We start from the raw sequence: 15,582 nt of genomic DNA, 5'->3' as shown, positions 1-15,582 counted from the left end.
CAATATGAAAGGAAGGGAGGGGTTCCTCCAATAAATGTAAAATATTTTATATTTGTCATCATGCAGCTGAAAAAAGGCTGCTATTTATTATTATAATTTAGAAAATAGTTGTTATTTCTGAAATCTTGTATTTTTTAATTTGGGTCCACTTTAATAAGATCTGCTGAGACACTAATTACCTCACCTGTGCATGTTTGTGGTTTCCTGCAAAACGTACTGTTGGTGAGCCTTAAAGACAGGGTTGGGGAACTCTGATATACAGTATATTATGTGCACTCCCATTGCTACTGGACATACTGTGAGACCAGTACAGAGGCAGCTTATGCAAAGAAAGTGAACTACCCGGTTCACACTTGCATGAATGGCAAACAGATCTGTGAAAACGGATCTGATCATACCAGTCGATCGGATCCATTTTCATTCTCCGTTTGCCTTTTGATGCCTCTGTTCCGTTTTCCCATATCCCCGACCCCCATCAGCAAAGTTAATTTTGCTGGATAGAACGGTCCGTTTCTTCACTAATGTAAATAAACGTTCCATTTTGTCCATTTCCGTTCTGTTGGCCTCAGCGGTCGGGAATAATTGTTGCAGGAGGAAACTTGCGGTCCGTTCTGCGGATCGTGCGGAACAGATCCGTTTGAACGTACGGATGTGAATGGATCCATGAATTAACTTTGGATCCATTCGCATCCAATCCGATCCATTCCCTTCCGATACGGGAACAGGCCATTTTTTAGCGCAAATGTGAACAAAAATGTTAGGCAAAATGTGCAGCAGTTTTACAGCTTTTAGCTAATAACTACAAACTGGAGCAAGTATGAAATGTATTGGAAAGATAATTACATTACAAATGTCAACCTGCAACATCTGTCATGTTTTTAGAAAAACATGTGGCTTCATGAAAGTGCTACTTCAGCCTGGCTGTCATGCAGATCCTCTGCTTCTAATACTATAGCCAAAGACCCTGAACAAACATGCAGATGAGATCAGATGTTTCTAACTGAAGTCTGATTGGATTAGCTGCATGCTTGTTTCAGGTGTATAATTCAGACACTACTGTCTGAATTACACCAGAAAGATTGTCAGGATGCCAGGCAACAGGTATTTCTTAAAGGGAATTATATATGGCAGCTACCATATCCCTCTCACTTAGGCCCAGTTCACACAAAGTCACACTGCAATAGTAAGTCTTTGTGGCGTTCGGAGAGTATCCTCTCACGCTACCACTGGCCCTCCTCTCACAGCTGCACATTACAGCTGCGTATTACAGCAATACAAGCAGAAGTAGCAGTTTACAAAATAATTCTAAAGTGGAAAAATGATCAAACAGACTTTGTTTTATGCAAAACAAAATATCTCTACGGTAACATTCTCAGAAGTGGGCTTCAATCTGTGTATACGCTGATTAAGATGATTAGCAAGGCTGGATTTATACTTTTTCCACCTGTAGGAAAACTTTCTTGCAGCTTTCCTTCCATGTGCAGCACCCCCCTTCTATTTCTTGTGCACGCCCCTCTTCCATGTCTAACATTCATTTCCATGTGTTGCTCCTTATTTGCAACCGCTGTATTCCATTTTCAACCTCCTGTTTCATATGCAGCAACCTCTCTTCCATGGCCAGCTGCTGCCCAAGGCCCGGGCCTTGGTGGCCGTTCCAATAATCCTATCCCAACAGCGCACATACCCCTAAACAGGGGACGGCAACTAAGGAGGTGGCTACCAGCGCGGCTCAGGAAATAGACCTGACGTCCGATGGCTAACCAAGCACCTGATGAGTCACACGGTGGGAGGAAATGCGTAGGGTGGAGCTGGGAACACCACCTGCAGACCTGCAGATCTGATGCTGGACATCCATAGAGTAATCTTTGACCAATCTCGCAGTGGTCAAACAGGCTGGGTGAGTGTAATACTTGTGGGGTGTGCATTGATACCTGTGATGATAAAGTGGAGCACTATCTATCAATATACTAGAGAAGTTCCAGAAATTCTGCCCTGATGATTAGCCTTTTTATAATTTATTAAAGAGACTCTGTAACATTAAAAACCTCCCCTGGGGGGTACTCACTTCGGGTGGGGGAAGCCTCCGGATCCTAATGAGGCTTCCCACGCCGTCCTCTGTCCCACGGGGGTCTTGCTGCAGCCCTCCGAACAGCCGGCGACAGACCCGACTGTAGATTCAATATTTACCTTTGCTGGCTCCAGCGGGGGCGCTGTGGCTGCTTTCGGCTCGGAAATAGACGGAAATACTCGATCTCCGTCGGGTCCGCTCTACTGCGCAGGCGCCCGAAACTTGCACCTGCGCAGTAGAGCAGACCCGACGGCGATCGGGTATTTCCGCCTACTTCGGAGCAGACAGCCGTCAGAGCGCCTGCGCAGGAGCCGGGAAGGTAAATATTGACGTCACCGCTGCACGAAGGGCTGCAGCGAGACCCCTGAGGGACGGAGGACGGCGTGGGAAGCCTCATTAGGATCCGTAGGTTTCCCACACCCGAGGTGAGTATCCCCCAGGGGACGTTTTGACGTTACAGTTCCTCTTTAAAGATTAAAAATAATGCATTGCAATATTTTAGAAAAAAATGTCAAAAATAATTAACAATATAGCAAACAGTAAAACAAAAAGGGATAAAATAAGGACGTTGTTAGTATTTTTCTCTGTTCAGTCCTTGGATTACACAGATCTAAGTATTTTAAAAGTTTGATAGAAGTTAAGAGTCCTGTTATGAAAATGGCCTTCTGGAGGAAAATCCATTACGATGCTAAAATCAGAAGACAAAGAGCCTGCCTCCTGACTGTTATAATATCTGACCTCTAGGGGAAGGTCTTAATGCACTAAAACATTGCTAGAACAACGAGGCAGAGACCGCAGGCTTTCAGAGTGAAATGACACAATTATGCCAGAACCAATTAAGCATGGCTAAACATTACCCTTACTTAGGATTTATGAGTCATGTTTCCTGGTTATTTTGGTGTTAATTTTATCTTATACATTACAAAATACTGTATGAATTTTAACTCTACATAACAAATACACCGATTTCAGCTACAGCTAAGAGAACACGCCTAATGGACAGAGACGAGTTTGTCTGAAAGTAGCTCGGAGTCAAGCTGATTGAAGACCCAAGATTTGTGTGTTTCTGGCTCTGCTGTGAATAGCATTTGTTTTGTGTGTGAGTGTGGAAGCTTCCTGTAAATTTTCTCAAGTTACCGTCTCAGAACAGCAATTTTTTATTTCTCAGAGAATCTGTTGAGCTTAAAGGGGAACTTCGTGTGCTGAACCACTGCAGATGACTCACATTATTATTGACAGTCGCAATATTCCTATTGCGATGAGATCCAATGGACTACAGTATCCTAATATAGTGCATGCAGTGCGTTACCACATACCATATATGTTAACAGTGACAGAGAAGCATACTTTTTATTGACTGTATGATTTACTGTATGGGATGCAACAGTCGCATAATGTACAGTGTGATTTTTTTCATTCCGTTGCTTTGCATTCTTGTTTTTACAGGACACGCATCGCAGTTCCCACTGTGAATGGGGCCTCAAGGTGTCCTTTAAAGGGAACCCTAACGTGAACCTCCGGACTAAAAATCTACTCAGCAGAACTGAAAAGTCTTGGTGTTTCTTTAACAGTTTCACAGCATCAGAACTTTGTTTTTCTTACCAAAGCATAATTTTTAACTGCATTTTTAGCTAAGCTCCACCCATCAAAGAAAAAAAGCCCAGGCTTTTTTCCCTGATGCTGTGCAGAGCATGATGGGATTTCCTATGTTGTTATTCACGTTGCCTAGCAACTGGGAGAGGTGCTCAGGACACAGGACAGTTGGAACTGTGTCGCATGCTCCCTGTCACCTCCTTTCAACCAAAAAGATGGCTTTCATCATGAAATCAAACATTTGCCTGCTCTTTTAAAACAGTGTGGGTAAGAGATTATATTACCTATCTATTTTAATTAACATAACTAATGTAACCTAATGACAGTATGTTTGTTTAGGCTGGAGTTCCTCTTTAAGTGAGAAGGGATATGGGTGTTTCCTTTTAAACAATACCAGTTGCCTGGCAGTCCTACTGATCTCTTTGACTGCAGTAGTGGCTGAATCACACACCTGAAACAAGCATGCAGCTAATCCAGTCTGACTTCAGTCAGAGCACCTGATCTGCATGCTTGTTGAGGGGCTGTGGCTGAGGCTGGGTGTACACATAGCAGAAACGCTAGCGTAGCGGGAAACGCTGCTTTTTATGCAGCAATGTTAGTCTATGAGATGCAGAAGAAGCTGCATTGCACTGCGTTTTTACAGTATGCGTTTCACAAATGCTTGTAGTGTTGCATATTATACAGGATGGCTTCCAAAACACACATAATGAAAGTCTATGGTAACGCATATGCATAGCGTTTTGAATGCGTTTTTATTAAAAAATAAAGATTTCTGATGTGCTTCCGCTTCCTGTTGTCTTCCTAGGGATTTGCATGCATTTATATAAAAAAAAGCATTTGCGTTTTACATTAGTGAACCACAAATGAATTTAAACGCACGCAAAAAACTGAAATGTAAAACGCACTAAAAACGCAAAAGAAAAGCGCAACGCACCATCCTAAAATGCTACTTTTTCGTGCTATGTCATATGGTAATCCAGCCTAAAAGTATTAGAGACACAGGATCAGCAGGATAGTCAGGTAACTGGTATTATTTTAAAAGTAAAAATCCATAGCCTTCTCAGTTTAGGTTCCCTTTAAGTCTAATATGGCTCCTAAGTTTTGCAGAATGTTCCTCATTCCTGAAGAGGTGGAATTTCTTGATGACTAAGACAGTTTTACTACGATTTCCATAATAAATGTTTATATTAAAATATATGCAAAAATAATTTTAAACAAACTAGAGGATGTCACTGGAAAATTAATAGGGCCACAACAATCGGTCTTTAAAGGTAAGAAAGTGTATGATAATATACTGTATATACACAGCCATTCATTTTATTACTCTCTGTCAGGAAAATAATGAAGAAGGAACTATCCTTGTAATGGATGCTCAAACAAAAACCATCTCATTGAAGCGTTGTTAATATATTATTTATGCTTTAGTTAAGGAAATAATGCTGTAAGTAATATGTTTATCATTTGACACATACTTCTTGTAATTTGCATAAGAGCTTAAAATGAACCTCCAGACTAAAAAAATATACACAGCAGCACTGAAAAGGCTTGGTGTTTCTTTAACAGTTTAACAGCATCAGAACTTTGTTTTTCTTACCCAAGCCTAATTTTTAGCTGCACAAAAGCTAAGCTCCGCCCCATCAAAGAAATCTGCCTGGACATTTTTTCCCTGATGCTGTGCAAAGCATTATGGGATTTCTGATGATGTTGTTCTCGTTGCTGAGCGCACGCAGCTGGGAGGGTTGATCAGGACACAGGGCAGTTGGAACTGTGTCTCATGCTCCCTGTCACCTCCTTTCAACCAAAAAGATGGCAGTCCTCATGAAATCACAAACATTTGCCTGTTCTTTTAAAACAGTGTGGGTAAGAGACTATATCGCCTATCCATTTTAATTAACATAAATAATGTAACTTAATGACAGTATGTTTGTTTAGGCTGAAGTTCCTCTTTAAGATGAAAAACTGCACTTCTGTAGCCTCCCGCTTAGTGCACTAAGAGTCTTCTGACCATGTAATGTACACAGCTGACGTTGTACAATACTGGCAGCAACCACTGTAAACAAGAGACTTTTATCAGCATTTCTATGCCATTTTGCTGTAGCACACAGATTTCATGTCAGTGTCCTCCTGCCTCATCTCCCATCCCACAGAAGTTAATCAACCCCTGGACTGTACTTTCCAACAGCTGCCTGTGCAGAGGAGGAGCTCCCTGTGACACCTATCTATTTCAAACAAGTTGGAGGAGGAGATAGCTTCTGTGTTATTTTAATAAGTACCTTAACCTGGGCTTGAGCCAGGTGCAGACACATTAAAATAGAAGTACACCTGCAGCTCATTGCCATTCTCTGAAGGATACAGCCAGCACTCCATCATCCTGTATCCTGGTCACCATGGGTATGTACGCCTGTATTCTCCCAGGGAGCTTGTATTGCATTGTTACTGCAAGCCATAGGTTTATTATTCAATCAGCAAGAAAATATTATGTAGCTGTATTATATCAGCTGTTGTATAATATCAGCTGCAAACACAAAAGATGCACTTCTGATCTCTAGCATACTGCCTCAAAACGAATAACTATGATGACAAAAATTAGATTATATTCTAATTATTATTTATTTGGCTACATGCAGATTTGTTTTTCAGCCACTGTATTTGTCCCTCAAACTATAGATTTACTGTATTAACACAAAAGGCTTGTAATACTAAAGCCATCAGTATGAATGATTAAAATGTGTAATATATTACCACAAGAAGTAGTTATGGCAAATTCTATAGCTGCGGTTTAGGGGGCTTAGATGCATACATGGTTATAATTATATGGTTATAATTATTTGGCTCTCCCCAGCAGTGTTGATCCAGGGATTTTATCTGTTTGCCACCTGGAGTCCGGAAGGAATTATTTCCCCTTTTGGGGCTAATTGGATCATGCCTTTTAAGTGTTTTTAACCTTCATCTGGATCAGGGGCGTAACAATAGACCCTGCAATGGATGCCGCCACAGGGGGCCCAGAAGCCACAGGGGCCCCCGTTGGGGGTGAAGTTTCATTTCCCTGTCCTGAGAGACTGGAAAATAAGGGCACGGAGTGAAAAAAGCTTTCTGCTCTCTGCACAGTTATTCTAATGACTGCATCTGCTCAGCCACTGATAACGAATCATGCAAATATTTGTGGACAGTCCCTATTCAGTTTGCAGTGCTTCACTGCTGTCTGTTTTTATCTGCTTGGGGAAAACACATTAAAGTGTGCACTAGCCCATTGAATAACATTGGTTCTTAGTTTACCTGTGCAGATAGCGAGGGGGGGGGGGGGGGAGGAGGCCCCTTCCAAAGTTTTGCAGGGGAGCCCGGTGATTGCTAGTTACGCCCCTGATCTGGATCAACAGGGATATGTGAGGGAGCAGGCTGATGTTGTACCTTATTTTCTGGTTGACCTCAATGGATGGATGTCTTCTTTCAACCCAAATAACTATATAATTATCACTAAGCTGGGGAGCCATTAGACATAAGTTATGCTGCAAAACTGACCTGGATTTACCCCTCAAAAACAACTGGGATGGGCTTGTAGCCCTTGCATATCAGACTATAGAAACAATTGACAAAATCTTAGGCCTGGTGCATACCAAAAACCGCTAGCAGATCCGCAAAATGCTAGCAGATTTTTAAATGCTTTTTCTTATTTCTCTGTAGCGTTCAGCTAGCATTTTGCGGTTTTGGGAAGCGTTTTTGGTGTAGTAGATTTCATATATTGTTACAGTAAAGCTGTTACTGAACAGCTTCTGTAACAAAAACGCCGGCAAAACTGCTCTGAACTGCCGTTTTTCAGAGCGGTTTTCCTATACTTTACATTGGAGGCAGAAACGCCTCCGCTATCCAAAAAATGCCTCATCCCGGTGGTATGCATTTCAGCAAAACGCCTCCCGCTCTGGTGTGAACCACCCCATTGAGATACATTAACCAAGCGTATCCGCAGCCGCAAGCAGCTGCAAAAACGGCAAAAGACCAGCTCGGTGTGCACCAGCCCTTAGTGAGTTAGCTGTTGTGCAATCAAACTGTTTGTGTGCTCTCACAGCAAACATTTTTATTTTTAGGTTTTCCAAGCTACCTCATTGCAGATATGCAAACATAACTACATGTGCACATTGACTAATTCACTAACCTTTTGAAAATCCTTACTATGGTGTGATATGACTCAAGCAAGGCCTACAAATCCTGTCAGCTATGATTCTAGGCCAGCAATGTAGTATCATTTATGTTCTTCGGTCATTTTTGTCCTGCCTTAAAGGAAAATTGAAGTGAGAAGAATGTGGAGGCTGCCATATTTATTTCCTTTTAAACAATTCCAGTTACCTGGCAGCCCTGCTGATCTATATGGCTGCAGTAGTTTCTGAATCACACCAGAAACAAGCATGCAGCTAATCTTGTCAGATTTTCTGACAATAATGTCAGAAAAATCTAATCTGCATATGCTTGTTGTGGGTCTATGGCTGAATGTATTAGAGGCAGAAGATCAACAGAATAGCCAGGCAACTTGTATTGCTTAAAAGAAAATATGGCAGCCTCCAAATACCTTTCGATACAGTTGTCCTTTAATGGACAGGTCTTTTCAGCATAGCTCGTCCCATTGCTCACTTGATGGAAGTTTACTGTTGCGCCATTGATAAACTGTATGAAATGATTTGGTATTTTGACAATGAGATATTCTTGGGTTAGTAGATCTCTGCCAGTTTGATTGCAGTAATCACATTTGGAATAAATAACACAACTAAGAAATGAGATTGTGGTGTTTGCTTAGGTCTTCTATAGACATCATGAACCAATAGGAAGCCCAAGTGGGAAATTCATATGCCCGCCAGTGTGACTCCTGATCTGTATTGCAATGGGGATGAGCAGACTGCATGGGGGAACCAGGAGTTAATGAGGCTTCAGAGAGGAAATGTTGTTTGTTTGTTTTTTAAATTATATAAAATAACTTTTTTTTTGTTATTTTTGAATAAATAAATATTGCAGGAGTGTTCTATGTATAATTTTTCCCTAAAAAGTAATGTGAATATCATGTCTACGCAAACTATACGTGTATGGATGCTGCACCACTGCATATGGCTGAGATTTAGGTCAGTGAATTGTCATACGCAATCGCCAGCCACATACCATGCATGCAGCAGGTTGTTGCTTAGTCAATGTGTGTACATCTGTTTTTGACGTATGCACCTATGCATTGCATTAGAAAGTTATCCTCTGTATGTTACATGTAATTTTGCCTATATTCAGAGTTGCTTTTTAGTAGGAGGGCTCTTGGGTCTCTTTTTGCCCCCTATACTTTCCTTGTAGTCCTGGGTCACTATGAACTATCTGGCATATTCTGTTATGCTGCATGTGTGACTGTTTAGTGTATATGTTACGGCCAGAACCCGAAGTGTGGCCACTTCTAGTTCTGGCCGGCCACTTCGGGTTCTGGCCGGCCAATGCGCGAAGTGGCCGCAGCGCAGCGGCCAATGTTAGAAATGGAATGTTTCCTTTTATTATGAATGTAGTTTTCCGGCCGTCTCTGGCCAAAATGTAGCAAAACAGTTCGTTCATTAAATGAAATGAAGCTGGCGGCAATGTAGAAGGATGAAGCCGCCCGGCTTCTGCTCCGCCTCCTCTCCTCCGCCCCTGCCTCTCTCTCTCTTCTCCCCGATACTGGCAGCGGGGGACATGCGTGTCCCCCCAGAGTCGTTCGTCGCGGCAGGCAATCCTGTCGTTCGTCCCTGCAGAGCGGGTGCCGGCAGAAGCAATGTCTGCAGCCTCCCCGCTCTGCTTTCCTGCCGCCACGAACGACTCTCGGGGACACGCGTGTCCCCGCCGGCTGCCCGAAGAAGAGAGAGAGAGAGAGAGAAGAGGCAGGGGCGGAGGAGAGGAGGCGGAGCCGCCAGCTTCATTTCATTTAATGAACGAACTGTTTTGCTACATTTTGGCCAGAGACGGCCGGAAAACTACATTCATAATAAAAGGAAACATTCCATTTCTAACATTGGCCGCTGCGCAGCGGCCACTTCGCGCATTGGCCGGCCAGAACCCGAAGTGGCCGGCCAGAACTAGAAGTGGCCACACTTCGGGTTCTGGCCGTAACATATACACCTATGAGGCAGGGAAGGGGGCTTGACTCCTCAATGGTTTTGCCGTGTGGTTCCATGATTTGTATTTACCTCTCCAGAAGATTGTACAGAGTGCTGTAAGAACAGCGCCAGAGATTTGGGTGCAGCCGGCACACCATAGGCTGTATTTGGAATTACGGCTATAGCGGCGCTCAGTGAGTAATTTGGGAGCCGTCAAAGGATGGAGCACAAATTATGATAAAAACACTGTAATCCGAGCACCAGCAATAGCTGGAAGCTGAATTACATCTTTCCCCCACTATCCATAACGGCCTGGAGGGGGAATAGTAATTAACACCGCTCAGACTTGTGCAGAAGCAGGGTGAGTCATTTTTTGGCTTTGACCTGTGCCCAAGTCTCCTGGCGGCTTAATTATATGTATGCGGTTGAACACATGCTGGACCACATTTACTAAGATCCCAAGTGACCCCTGAGGAAATCTGAGGGGATAATGTAAGTGATCTATCCAACCTGCACTGGTTTGATTAAGACCTTATGGCCATTAGAATAACCGTCCATTCAGTGGCGTAGCTTTGGAGCTGTGGGCCCCGATGCAAGTTTTTCATTGGGGCCCCCCAAGCACTCTATACATAACAATATATACGGCGCACCAAAACCTGCCAATGACAACTACAGTGTCAGAGGTGCAAGAAGGGTATTGGGAACAGCTTGTTAATGATTACCACTATTCAAAGTGTCTATAGAAGTGATTAGTACCAGCACAGGACCAATAGAGAGCTAATACTGCATTTGAGGGAGGGCCCTTTGGGGCCCCTCTGGCCCAAGGGCCCCGATGCGGTCGCTACCGCTGCAACCCTTATTGCTACGCCCCTGCGTCCATTTTACCCCCTCTGCAAACAGTCTGCCCTCCATTCCTTTTCTCCCAGGCTCCAGACTGCCCCCTTCTGCCATGGCAGCCCTGGAGCATGAAACAACCTCCACAATGGGTGGAACTAACCTTACTGATACGGAGTCAGGCTGTGGCAGAAATCCAGAGACTTACAGGTTTTATTATAGAGGATCAGCTCTTAAAACTGTGGTTCAAGTATATCATTTTTAACTTGCAGCCTCTGCCCCACTTCTCCTAAAGATATCAGAGATGACATTTTTTTTAAAGATGATTCAAAATAGCTTTAAAAAGTTTTGCCTGGACAACAAGTGTTTAGTATTTGCTCTCCTCATCTGGGTCACATCAGAGCACTGTCAGGCTTGTTGATGAGTATGGGAATTGGTTCTTAACAAACAAATAAGTTCAGACAGCCTGAGGATCATTAACCTGCCATAACACAACTACTATTTTACTAGTCTTTCAGAAACCCACGCTATGTTCCTGTATAACCCAGGCAAGAGTTGCTATCTAAAAGCAGACCTTTTTTTTTTAAATCCAGTCCAGTTTTATTAAATCCTCTATGGGGTTCCTCAGAGGTCCCTGGAGATGCTGTTGTAGATTTGACACTCTGTGCCACAGATCTCCAGTGTAGACTGGAAAATCCATTGAAATTCTAACGCTGGAAGGTAGTTTGTATGCTGAATAAGCAGGAAAACATCAGAAAAAATAAAGGTGTTCTAATTCCTCACTGCCTGGCAAGGCTTCATTATGACTGCTTTTATCTAAAATCTTGATATACTGCTACAGATACAAAGACTGTTAGCTGAAAAGAAAACAAGACAAGTTGGCATACCTTCACTGCAGATTACCAAAAGCATAGTCACAGGAGGTACAAACACATCTGACTATCGGCCTTTTTTATGGAAAACAACCTTAAAGGACCACTATTGCGAAAATCTTAAAATTTAAAATACATGGAAAGACATACAAATAAGAAGTACATTTCTTCCAGTGTAAAATGAGTAAAAACTACTTTTCTCCTATGTTGCTCTCACTTACAGTAGGTAGTAGAAATCTGGCATAACCAACAGGTTTTGGACTAGTCCATTTCTTCATGGGGGATTCTCAGTATGGCTTTTATTCTTTATAAAGACACTCCCTGAAAATGATTTGTAAAAAGATGCTGGCCAGCCTGCTAGCTGCACACTTTTTTTGGCAGTTGGACAGAGCAACTGCTATTCACTAAGTGCTTTTGAATATAAAACCCTGAGAATTCCCCATGAGGAGATGGGCCAGTCCAAAACCTGTTGGTTCAGTCAGATTTCTACTACTTGCTGTAAGTGACAGCAACATAGGAGAAAGGTAATTTATGGCTCATTTTAGTCTGGAGGAAATGGACTTTTTATGTGTACGTGCTTAAATATATTTACAATCAGGCACGTGCACAGGGGGGTGCTCTGGGTGCCCAGGCACCCCCCTTTTTAAAATCTTCAAAAAAGGCCCCTCTCGCCGCGCAAAATAAGCCCCGCCCCCGACGCGACAAGCCCCGCCCACCCACGGGAAGCTCCGCCTCGCCTGGGACACTTTCAAGTGAAGAGGCCCAGACAGGAATCCTTGTGTGGCATACTGACCTCTCCCTCCACCTAGGACCCATACTGACCTCTACCTCCCCCAGCACCCATAGTGACCTCTCCCTCCACCTAGTACCCAGTGACCACTCCCTCCCCTAGCACTCACAGTGACCTCTCCCTCCACCTAGGACCCATACTGATCTCTCCCTACCCAGTACCCACAGTGACCTCTCCCAGCACCCACAGTGACCTCTCCCTCCATCTAGCACCCACAGCGACCTCTCCCTCCACCTGGGACCCATAGTGACCTCTCCCTCCCCAGAACCCACAGTGACCTCTCCCTCCCCAGCACCCACAGTGACCTCTCCCTCCCCCAGCACCCACAGTGACCTTTCCCTCCCCCAGCACCCACAGTGACCTATCCCTCCACCTAGCGCCCACAGTGATCTCTCCCTCCACCTAGGACCCATAGTGACCTCTCCCTCCCCCAGCACCCACAGTGACCTCTCCCTCCACCTAGCACCCACAGTGACCTCTCCCTCCCCAGCTCTAGCAGTGATCCTGCCTACCCCAGCACCCACACTGACCTATCCCTCCCCCAGCACCCACAGTGATTTTTCCCTCCCCCAGTGGCTACCCTCCTTTACCCTGCAGCACCCACAGGGACCTCCCATCCCAAAAGCAGCACCTACAGTGACCTCTCCCATTGCCAGCACCCACAGTGGCTTCTCCCAACACCCAGCATCCACTCCCTCCTCCAGTAACCACACTGACTTCTCCCAGCACCCACAGTGGCCTACCCTTCCCCTAGCACCCACACTGACCTTTACCTCCTTTAGCAGCAACTTTGCCATTCATAGCAGCACCCATAGTGACCTCCAACCCCCTGCACCCACAATGACCTCTACCTCCAGAGACCCACAGTGATCTCCCCCAAAGGACCCACAGTGACCTCCCTTTCCTCCAGCACCCATACTGACCTCTACTTTCCACAGCGCCCACAGTTCCTTTTCCCCCCAGCACCCACAGTGACCTACCCTTCCCCCATCAACCACACTGACCTCGACCTCCCCTAGCAGCAACTATGCCATTCATAGCAGTACCCAGTGACCTCCCACCCCCTGCACCCACAGCAATCCCACCAATATTCGGCAACCCACATTACACTCAACCAGTAACCCCCACTATAGCAAGCACCCAGTACTTGCACCAAGCACCCTGCACCCAATACTCACATCTGGCCTCAATATGGCACTTAGTACTTGCATCAAACAGCCACATGACACCCAATACCTGCACCCCTTCACCCTATAGCTGGCACCCAGTACTCACACCTACATGGCACAGTACTTCCACCCAGCTCTGACATGTCACTCACTACTCACACCTGCACACAGCCTCCACATGGCACCCACTCACATAACCAGTACTAGCACCCGATGTACCTGCACTCAGAACCCTTATGAAACACAACACCCACCCAGAGCTAGCACCCAGTGCAGGCATGGCACCAAGTATTTGCACATATGTGATACCCAGTACCTGCACCCAACACCCACATGTTCATCTGCAGTAGTTCCAGTTGCACTAAGCCTCCACTTGGTGCCCAGCACCCACACTAAGCACTCACATATGACATCCAGTACTTGCACCCAGAACTCAAAAGGGACTGAGTACCTGCAATCAACACCTACATGATGGTTGATATACACCCATAGAGCCAGAATCCACATGACACCCTGTGCTAGCACCCAGAACCCACATGGCACCCAGCATCTGCCTTTAGTCCCCACATGACAACAAATACCCCACTAGCCAGCACCCATCACCCATATGTCACCATGTGCTCACTCCCAGTACCCACTTGGCACTCAGTATTTGCACCTAAGACCCACATACCCCCATAATCAACACCCACATGGCACAGTACTCACACGTCACCAAGTTCCAAAGTCATTATACTGTATGCACCTAGTACCCGTCCATGGCTATTGGCCAGCACCCAAATAGCACCCAGTACCCATCCTTAGTCCGAACCCATATGAGACACAGTACTCTCCCATGGCACACATCTAGACCACGCATGGCACTCCCTACTCACTCATGTCCAACACTCACATGTCTCCCTGTACCAATTAACACTCACATGGCACCCACTATTGTTTATCACTATCTGCTACTCATTCAGCACCCAATACTGCATAGCACCCACTGCAAATAAACACCCAATACAAACTGGACCTTGGTACCCAAAGCAGCTTGACACAGACTTTATGTTGGCATCTGGGCACCCACTGCAACTTACCACAAAGTGAACCTTTGCGTCTTACCATCCACTGCATCTGGGCACCCACTGCACCTTGGCACTTACTGCAGTTATGCATCTACTAATGCTTAGCAACCACTGCATATTGGTAACCACTTATTTGCCTGAAAAGAGGCTTGGGTGCTGATCAAGAGGGACAGAGGTCCTAGCAATGAAAGGTGAGTCTGTGCCTCTACAGTGGGCTCCACTATGCCCACTCTAACCCACTAACAGTGGGCACCTATCACTGCTGATTTGAGGGTGGTAGCACCAAAAGAGTTGTAAGGAGATACACAGTCTGCCTGATACTGCTATAAAGGTGTGTGTGTGTAGGGGGGGGGGGGGGATAAGACTGCCTTATGCTTTATGGAGAGGGGGTATTACATACACAATTTAGCACGATTTTTCAATTTCAAATTTGAGCACCACACCTCTGCACGGCCCTGCCCCTTCCTGCAGCACCCACACTGAACTCTACTTTTCCAATCAGCCACCCCTTCCCCTCATAGTTGGCACCCAGTACTCACACTCACATGACACCAAGTATCTACACCCTGGCCTAAAATTGCACCCAGTACTCACACCTGCACCCAGCTTCCACATGGCACCCACTATCTGCACCAAGTATCCACTTAACCCATAACCGCACCCAAAGTACCTGCATTCAAAACCCATGTGATGCCCAGAGCCCACAGCCCACCCATAGCCAGCACCCAGTACAGGCATGGCGCCAAGTATTCACACCCATGTCACACCCGGTACCTGCACCCAGCACCCACATGACATCCAGTACATGCACCCAGATCTTACATGAGTTCTTGCAATCAACACCCGCATGACACTCGATTAGAGTGACCAGACGTCCCGGATTGCCCGGGACACGTCCCGGATTCGGGGTCCGCTGTCCCAGGCTTAATGAGGTCCCGGGAAACGTCCCGCTTTCAGCAGCGGGACGTCCCGGCCTCGGGACTCTGGCCACTCTCTCCTCAATGAACTGGCAGCGGCGTCTATAGACGCCGTGCCAGTTCATTGCCCGCAGCCCCGCTCCAGCCTCCTCTTCCGGTGTCTGTTTCCGACACCGGCAGGCG

General features: G+C 45.5%; 1 protein-coding gene across 3 annotated transcripts in view; it reads left to right on the top strand.

Annotated features, from left to right (window-relative positions):
* Window positions 1-3,856: 3,856 nt before the first annotated feature.
* SLC15A1 (solute carrier family 15 member 1) overlaps window positions 3,857-15,582 on the top strand; it is a 77,094-nt gene continuing 65,368 nt past the window's right edge. For 2 of the 3 annotated variants that reach the window (XM_068267960.1, XM_068267959.1), the window contains exon 1: window positions 3,857-3,928. Coding sequence is in view for 1 of the 3 variants with exons in the window: in XM_068267958.1 (XP_068124059.1) it covers window positions 6,049-6,052 (4 nt within the window). In the remaining 2 variants the exon portion in view is untranslated. Of the gene's footprint in view, window positions 3,929-6,009; window positions 6,053-15,582 lie in introns of those variants that run through there. The other variant, XM_068267958.1, reaches the window with a different exon arrangement.

Source organism: Hyperolius riggenbachi, chromosome 2, assembly GCF_040937935.1.
Source record: "Hyperolius riggenbachi isolate aHypRig1 chromosome 2, aHypRig1.pri, whole genome shotgun sequence".
In the NCBI taxonomy this organism is placed as follows: Eukaryota; Metazoa; Chordata; class Amphibia; order Anura; family Hyperoliidae; genus Hyperolius; species Hyperolius riggenbachi.
Note: the sequence above shows the minus strand (reverse complement) of the source record. Positions and strands in the feature narration are given on the sequence as shown.